Source organism: Serinus canaria, chromosome 28, assembly GCF_022539315.1.
Source record: "Serinus canaria isolate serCan28SL12 chromosome 28, serCan2020, whole genome shotgun sequence".
NCBI lineage: Eukaryota > Metazoa > Chordata > Aves > Passeriformes > Fringillidae > Serinus > Serinus canaria.
Window position 1 is genome coordinate 4878127 of NC_066341.1, and position 9050 is coordinate 4887176.

The window sequence follows — 9050 nt, forward strand, 5'->3', positions numbered from 1 at the left end:
AGGACAAGGACAGGAATGAAGACGGAGATAAGGATGGGAACAGACATGAGGACTGGTGCAGGCAGGGCTCAGCGACAGGGACCGAAGCTGCCCCGGGTGAGGGCGGACAAGACCGGGAGGGGGAGGCGGATATGGGGCCTGAGCCACGGCCGACGGGGAGGGCGAACAAAGCGGCGGGGCCGGGTGGGCGGGGAGGGGCCGGTGCGGGGCCCTCCCCGCCACGGGGGCATAAAAGCAGGGCGGCGGCGGCGGCAGCAGCACGGGTGGCAGAGCGGAGCGGATACGATGCAGCTCGGCGGTGCAGCGCTGCTGCTGTGCGCGGCGGGGCTGGCTGCGGCCCCCGCGCCCGCACCGGGAGCCGGGGCCGAGCGGCGGGCAGCGGCGGGAGCAGGGCGGGAGCGGCGGGCGCAGTTCGCCTCCTGGGACGAGGTGAACGTGCTGGCCCATGGGCTGCTGCAGCTGGGGCACGGCCTGAAGGAGCACGTGGAGCGCACCAAGGGGCAGCTGCGGGAGCTGGGCGGGCGGCTGAGCGTCCACAACAGCTCCCTGGGACGGCTGCTGCGGCAGGCGCGGGAGGCGCAGGAGCGCGGCGAGCGGCTGCGGGGCAGCGTGCGGGAGCTGGAGGGCCGCGGCCGGCAGCTGCTCAACCTCTCCGAGGCGCTGCGGCAGCGGCTGGAGGAGGTGGCGGCTGACAAGGACGCGATCCAGGGCCGGCTGGAGCGGCTGGAGGGCCGGGTCCGTCTGGCGCTGCAGGCGCGACCGGCTGGGAACCAGAGCGCTCGGGACCTGGGGGCGCTGCAGGTGAGCGCGGGGGGCACCGGAGCCGCGGGGGTGGAGCCGGGTAGAGAGGACTCGACGGGCCCCTGCCACCGGCACCAACACGGGGAACGCTGGTGGGGGGGGCACACCCCAGACCCGCTAGGGGATATTGGGAACGACTGCGGGAAAGACCCGACTGTCCCGGGACATCGGGAGCAGCGGGTGGGGATCAGCGTCAGGAGAGCAGAGGGATCTGGGGGCACCGGGAGCGCCCTCACGGGAGTCTCGCGTAGCCAGAGCTCCCCGGAGCTTTGGGGTTCACCTGGCTTTTCCCCCGCAGTCCCTGATGGATGCTCAGAACCTGCGAATCGAGGAGCTTCTGCAGAAAATCAAACAGCAGCAGTACAAGCTGGACAAGCAGAACCTGCAGATTAAAAGCCTGCAGAGCAAGGTGAGCCCCTGTCCTGAGCTGCAGACCCCAGCCTGGCCCTACATGCTATGGCTACCCTGGTGTGACACCCCTGCTGTGCCAGCTCTGGTGGCTGTGCTGGTGCTCCCTGGTTTTGGGGGCTCTAAAGGGGCCACGGCTCTGGTCCCCGTGTTGCAGGGTATCATCAGTATGTGAGGGTAGCAGCCTGCATGCTTCCAGAGAGTTTGCATGGAGCAATAGCAGGAACTGGTGGGTGGGAACTGCCTCCCTGGGCTCTGCCTTTGCATTCATCTGCAGAATAAACTAGCTAGCATGGGTGTGAAAGACCACAATTGCTTCTGGCTTTGCCAGGTCTGGGTATCTTCTGTTCCTTGAGGTTTCTAGGCAAGTTCAGCCACAGCTCTGGTCACAGGGAGTGGCTGGTGTGTGGCTGACCTGCTCCCCTGAGTAATGGAATGGGAAACAAGCTGAGATAAAACCGTTCTGACTTATGCATATTTTTTTTAGGTCAATCTACTAATTCCCCTGCACCACAACAAAACACAGCCTCCAAAGTGGAAGATAAACCTGAAGAAGAGCCTCAACCTCACCAACCAGAGTCAGAATGGCAGTGGAGAGCTCGTGCAGACACAGAGTGAGTATCTGCTTGTGCTGCCCTGCTTGTCCATGCCAGAGCAAACCTGTAGCAGGTGTGACCTTTTGGAAATAAAAGGTTTATTTGTCCTGAGCCGTGATGTGAGATTTGCCTGAAAAGCTGGAGCTTGGGAGTATGGCCAGAGTGAGGGGATCTGGAGCACAGGCAGAATCCTTGTCTTCTGGGCCAGTGTTAGTCCAACAGGAATTTAAGGATTAAAGAGGCTTTTTGCTGCCTGGTGTTAGGCATTCAGTGGGAAGCAGACAAAGCCTGAGACCAGGTATTTGTCAAAAAGGACTGGGAGGTGTGGGGTGAGGAGAGGAGGGTCTCAGCTTTTTTGAGTTAACTCTTGTTCACCTGCCTGGTGAAGTGTCTTTGCTGTCTGTGGGAGGAGGGTAGGGTTTAGGGAAGCCTGGCCTGAGAGCAGAGCTGTGCGCTTGTGTATCTCTTTCCCTTGGCTCATATTCAGAGCTCATGCATGAAACACAAGTGTCTCAGCTCATACTATCCTTGGCTGAAAGTGCTGAGTTGCAGTGGATGCTCACAGCCCTGGGAAATGTGCGTTGGAGCAGGCGAGTGGATGCTGCCATCTGCAACTCCTGGCTCTGCCTGGAGCATCTTCTGTCCTGGCAGCAGGACTGGAGGGATTTCTGCCTAGCCAAGGGCAGCAGAGCAGGTGTCCTCAGCTGTGCCATGTCCTGCAGCCTTCCTCCAGACAGGACCTGATGTCCCTGCAGGGTTTGCTGGCCAGGAGCAGCTGCTGTCATGGTGTGTCAGCCAGATCAGAGTGCTGCCTCTGCTGCTGTGTAGGGATCTTCAGCTGGAGCAAAACAGAAACCAGGCAGCATGAGGAGGCATGGGGAATTCCTGCTCAGGGCCTGGCCTAGAAGGGATGGTTATGGGAAAACACATGATAACTTACTGTGGGGCCTGGAGCTGTCACTGGTGTGTCTGAAAGCTGGTTGGGCAGAAGAAAAGGCTTGTCCACATGGACAAGAAGAGAGGTGGAATGTGAGACTTCAGACTATTCCAGGGTTCACTTCAGTGGGGCTGCATAGGGTCAGCCTCACTCAGAGCAGCACTTCTGAGACAGAAATCTCTCTCAGAACTTCTCTCTCCTGCTTTTTTCCAAGCTCTGCTTTGTGACTTGCCTGCAGTAGTGTGTGTCATAGAATAGTTTGGGTGGGAAGGGACCTTTAGGGGTTATCTAGTATAACCCTTGATACCATTCTTGGGTTATGCTGGGAGGTGGGCTGGGACCTTTGCTACTTGCTGATGCAGATGTAGGACGTTCTGGCTGATGCTGGCTACAGAAATGTTTGTGATGCATATTGGAAGGCAGCAAGAGCTACAGCCCCCATGGATGAGCTCAGCACCTTCCAGTGCTGCTCTGTCCCTGATGGAAAGACCCTGGACATGCCAATTCTGTCCCACCAGCTGTGAGCTTCCTCTTTCCTTGTCTAATCCCTAATGTTTGTATCACTGACAGAAAACAAATTGGTTTCCTTTCATTATCAAGTCAAGTGAATTTTCTGGCAAATCTTAAAGCACACAGGCTGGCCCTGTGCCCTCTGCCTGGGGAGACTCGTGCCTGCTTTCAGAGCCAGGCAGTGCTGGGGAGGCTGTGCTGGTGGCTCCCAAGCCATTGTCAGGCAGAGCCCGGTGCTGGTGTGGCCCTGGGGAGCAGCGATGAACTCCACCAGCAGCCCTTGCAGAAAGACCCTTTTATTTGCATCCAGTGAACACAAGTTTTTTCAGGGGAGAACTGGCGTGGGGCCAAGCATGTGAAAGTTGAAGGCTCAAAGCTGCCTGGAGAGTGAGAGGTTTAATAGCTTGCAGAAAGAGGATCACGTCTTTGGGCAGAGCCTGTGCTTGCTGGCAGCCAGCCAAGTAGGGGAAAGGTAGAGCCCTGCTCTTGCTCTCCCTGTGGCGCTGAGACTCCAAAATAATGGGGCTGGGTTGGGGCGGGAGGGGGGAGGCAATGCAGGCAGCTCTAGGCATGCCCTGCTATCCCTGAGGATGGGTGTTTATACCAGGTTAGTGACCTCCCCTGTGTTGTGGCTGGAAATCCTGTTGGGTGAACACAGAGCCTAAGGTAGATCCAGCCTTGTTGTGTTGCTTGGCTAAGTAAAGAGGGAGGGAGAAGGAAACACGGGAGCAGTCAGGAGGGCTTGTTCTGCTGGTGCCGTTTGGATGTGCAGCATGAACTGGAACTAACGAGCATGTTCTTCAAACAAAAACCTAGGGCAGAGGCTGTTCAAGCAGCTGCATCTCGTTCAGCTGCTGGAGAGTCCCTGTGGCACTAGGGGAAACAGGAATTGAGTGCAGCCAGAGCCCAGAAATGAGAAACAGGCAGGAATGGAGTTGACTTGTGCATGCTGGGACCACTAAACATCTGCCTGGCACCATCCCACTGATGCTGGGAGATGCAGTGAGGAAATGAGGGAGAGGAGGTGAGGAGCTTGGCAAGCCCAGCACCTCCCTGCCTTGGCAATGTAAGCAGGGGCCTCTGGCTGTGGTGTTCCTTCCTCTGAGCCTGGTTTGCTTCCCTGTCCTTGCCCTTCCCTGCTCAGAAGGTGGGGATATTCAGGATGCACTCAGCCCCTGCATTGCTGGGGGGCTCTGTGTGGTTTTGATCCTTGATGCACAATGCCCTCAGTCCCTGTGTCATGGGTTCAGGGTAGGGCTGGGGCACAGCTTGTCCTGTGGTGCACTGATGGTGGCACCAGTCCTGCCCTGGCATTGCCCTGGGGGTGTGAGGGATGTGACCACCAGCTGTGCTGGCTGTGTGAGAGGGGCTGCCCCTGCCAAGGAGGGGAAATTTTGTGGGGGAGAGGAAGGCAAAGAGAGGAATATGTTGTAAATGGGTGAAAGGTGATGGCAGGTGTCATATTTCTGTCCCCTGGGTCCCCCCTGACCTTTCCTCCAGTTGGGGCTTTGCTCTTCACCCCAATGCAGCATCAAGACTCCCCAGCACTCAGTGAGGATGGGATGGGGTGATGCTCTGCAAGGGCTGCTTTTAGTCCTGGCAGCTCAAAAGCCCTTTTTTCCCCCCTCCATCTGCCCCCAGGGAGCCCCTGGCTGTTGGAGGAAGCCCTTCTTGCTGCTGCTCTGGATCATGGTGTCAGCCCTGACCCTGGGGCAGCTACTGCGAGGGACCCCCCATGGCCAGCACCCCAGCACAGCCCAGGGCTTGTCTTGAGGTTTCTTGTCTGTCTCAGGGTCATGCTGGCAGCAGCTGTGAGCCAGGGTAGCCAAAGCTACAACCCATCCACCCTGGCCTGGGGAGAACAGGGCCCCTTTGTCTGGGGGTGACTGGGGCACCTGTCCCTGCTGACAAAGAGCCCCTTGACTGTGCAGCAGCCTGGGGCTGAAGTCCCTGCACATCCTCCTGTGGCCTTTTGACTCGGGTGTTGTAACAGGTTCCCCCTGCCTCATCTCTCCCAAGTGCTGGGGGTGGTGGTTCCTGGTTGGACTTTTATCAGAGCTGTTGAAATGGTGCTTTGCTGGCAGCTCTGGGCAAAGTCCCTGCGAGGCAGAAGGAACAGTGGGAGCCCCTGGGGATGAGGGGGATGAAGCAGGGTGTGGCTTCACCTGGGGCAATCCACTCCTGCAATGAGCTGGGGCTCTCAGAGTCCACACCCCCGCCCCCCACCTTGCCTCAGTCAGTGTATCTTGGAAAAAGGGTCACCCCAGCCTGGCACTGTGCCTGCTGGTGGCAGGTTGCCCAGCAGGATGTCTGTCTGGGGCCACCACAGTTGCTGGGAGAAAGAGGTTGTGTGCTGGATGCTCAGCCACCTTCCTGATATCAGGACTTTGTCTTTCTCTCTGCCTCTGAGGCTCCTTGACTGCTTCAGCCTCGTGTGGGATGGGGATACTTGACCTGGGCATTGCCCCATCTCAAATGGGCCGCTCCTGTCTGTGGGTGTAGAGGGACCTGGGAACTGCTCTGTCCCTCCTTGATGGGGAGCCCTTCTCTCCAGCTGAGGTCACTCCAACCTGGCCCAAAGCCTGGCTTCTGCCTTGGATGAAAGCCCAAGGAGCTCTGTTTGAATAAAAGAGAACATGTGGGGTCACAGTGTTTAAAGATGCTGAAGTCAGGAGCCGTTGTCCCCAGCACGTGTCCAGAGCTGCAGCTACTGCTGTGCGTGGCTGGCTGGGCTCGTGTCCAGGGCTGCAAGTGCTGGGGCTGTGGTAGGAGCAACCTGCTGAGGAAGTGGGGCTTGTGGCCATCTCCTCAGTTGCTGTTTCCTTCCCCTGCAGAGCTCCCAGAGGGTTGCCACCAGCTCTTCCTGGCTGGGCAGCAGAGCAGTGGCATTTTCCAGGTACAGCCCACAGGATCTCAGCCCTTCCAAGTCTACTGCGACATGACCACAGGTAAAGCCGTGCCCTGTCCCTAGCACTTGGCAGGGTGGGCTGGTCAATGGTAACCCCAAGTGACCGTGTTTTCCCTTCCCACAGAGGGTGGTTGGACAGTGATCCAGAGGCGCATGGATGGCTCTGTGGACTTTGACCAGCTGTGGGATGCCTACAAGAATGGCTTTGGAGACCTTCGTGGTAGGTGGATGGTGGTGTCTATGTTCTCACTGTGGGATAAGGGAAGCTTAGCAAAAGATCTTCCTCTTGCTGGCCTCTGGAGCTCTCTGTGCTGGAGCACAGATGTGGGCTGAAGGGGTGGGTGGGACAGTGCTTGCAGATCAAGGGTCCTTGATCTTCCTAGTGTGTCCTGCAGGTGCCAGACAGTGATTCAAACGTTGCAGCATCCTGGATTGTCCCTGTTTGTCTCTGGAGCTTGCTCTCATCTCTGCTTTTCATGGCATGTTTATGTCCCTGCAGCCAAACTCATGAATCTTATTTCAGGTGACTTCTGGCTGGGCCTGGAGAAGATACATCACCTTGTCCAAGAGGGAAAGTACAATCTCCTGATTGAGCTGGAAGACTGGGAGGGGAATTCCCAGGTGGTTCAGTTTGTCTTCAGTCTTGGTGGTGAGAGCACAGCCTACACACTCAACCTACTGGGGCCTCTGTCTGGAGAGCTGGAAAACGCCATTGGGGAATTCAGGCAGCTGCCCTTCTCCACTCGGGATCGTGACCATGACCTTAAAGCTGACACAAACTGTGCCAAACACCTCTCAGGTCAGTCTGAGGTCTTCTATCCCAGTATGTCCACTTCCCTTTCAGCCCTCCACTGTCTGGTGGTGGTCCAGTGGGACCCAGACCCTGTGGCACTAGACCCCTTTGCTGCTGAGCTGGTCTTGTCCCCTACTTCCCTGGGACAGCTGTTTCTTTGGGAAGAACTGTGCAGGGAACCAAGAGGGAAGCTGAAGCTGAGGGAGGGTTCATGATTCAGATCTTGGCCCAAGCATCTGTCCTCATAACAAGCTTTGCTGTCTGCCACTTTGCATGCAACCTTTTCAAGCAGAGCAGAGGTCCCCCTCGCCCTGGCTGCTGAAGGGTTGGGAGGGGGTTTTGCACACAAGGAGCAGCAGCCTGGATTTGCAGATGCAGCCTGAAGTCATGTCGGATCTATGAGATGTTCCCCAGTGCATGGGATTCCTTGGCTGTACATGAGGTGGTCTTTTAAGATCCTGAAGCACCGGTAAAATGGGGGAAATAGGGGCATCAGCTGCATTGAACCTAGGTTTTTCTGTCTAGAATTTCTATGAGTTAAAATTGTCCCTTCATTGCCCTTGTAGGTGGCTGGTGGTTCAGCACCTGTGGCCATGCTAACCTCAATGGGAAGTACTTCCGCTCCATCCCCCGGCAGAGGCATGAGCGCAAGCAGGGCATCTTCTGGAAGACATGGAAGGGCAGGTACTACCCCCTGAAGTCAACCATCATGAAAATCCAACCTGCAGCACTGGAAGCAGAGCCCTAAAGTTCTTACTGGAGACTTTCTGTGGAGCATGGACCTGAGCTCCATCACTTGGTGTTTACAGAAAACAACCTCCCCTTCCTTGGTTAGAAGCCCTTTAGAGGCACAACACTGCTCCTCAATAAAAGTAAAACAGCTCCACATCGCCAGAACCCCTGGATGGGAGCTCCCAAACCTGAAGAGGAGTGCCAGGAGGGAGATCCACCTCCAGAGCATGCACAAGGGTTTTCTGACCTGCCACGTGCTGCTGTAGGAAGTTCAAATTGTCTGGTGCTTTCTATCCTGTCTTAACATTTCTGAACTGTGTTGATGAGCTAGGCCTGGGGCAGGTGGGGCATGGGAAGTGTCTCACTGCTCTGGACCACAGCACTGGGTATGGAGTCTTGCTATGTCCTGTCTTTCACTGTTGTTCCCAAATGATGTCCCAGGTACCCTCCTGTGAGAGCCCCTGGAGCCTCCCTCCTGTGCAGAGGCTGGGGGCAGTGAGCCTCAGGCAGCTCCATCTGTGCAGCCCCTGCCCCCTGAGGTACAGGGCTTGATGGGAAGGCTGAGGGTGACCTGTGCAGAAGGGGGGACCTCAGGCTCACTTGCCTTCCCTTTGAAGACCTGTATTTCTGGCTGTGCTGGAATTTGCTGGGAGCTGGGAAAACTGCTTCCAGCTCTAAGGATGTTGGGTGAGATCCTGCAGCTGGTTGCCTGAGGGGCCAGGTCCTGGGGAGCTCTGCCTGCTGCTTGCCAGTGCTGCTGGGAGGTGGGTAGGACAAGCAGTGGGACAGCAGAGATCCAGAGCAGTGAATGTCCCTGGGTGGGACCAGCCTTGCTGTTACTGTCAGCCCCCCAGACGTAGGGGCTGCCTTCTTCCACCAGACACCTCATACTTTGCAGAGTGACTGGACCTGTCCTGCATGTGTGTCCCAGTACTACAAAGCCAGGGGACAGCAGGGTTTCTCTGCAAGAGCCACACTTTATCAGGTGTATGGCATCACCTCTGCCTTTCGGGGTGGGTGTCTGGGGAGAGGTGGCCAAAACAGGTCCCTGAAAATTTACAGGCCAAGCTGCAGTCTTGGGGCTTCCCAAGCATCCTGCCCTATTGAAGTCATATTGACTACTGTGCTAGAGCTCCTAGCTGCTAAATACTGTACATAGTTGTTTGTAGGATGTTGGACTTGTTGATGAATTCTCTGTTTCAATTTGTTTTGATATTTAAATGCAGTGTTAATAACAGTGTGGTGTAATTTATAAATGTTGATGCTGGAAAGGAAAGCAAGTGTAGTTTGTGTATTTTAAACACTTTTTGTACTAAAATATCTTTTCTGAAGATGTCTTTTAATAAAAACAAGTCTTTAAGTGTC

General features: G+C 56.3%; 1 protein-coding gene across 1 annotated transcript; it reads left to right on the forward strand.

Moving 5' to 3' along the window:
- The first annotated feature begins 268 nt into the window (after positions 1–268).
- Positions 269–9050, forward strand: ANGPTL4 (angiopoietin like 4). Its single transcript, XM_009096928.4, has 7 exons — positions 269–801; positions 1100–1210; positions 1697–1823; positions 6087–6200; positions 6285–6380; positions 6684–6959; positions 7520–9050. Exons 1-7 carry the CDS (start codon positions 286–288, stop codon positions 7699–7701), a joined length of 1422 nt encoding a protein of 473 aa, XP_009095176.3. The 5' UTR covers positions 269–285; the 3' UTR covers positions 7702–9050.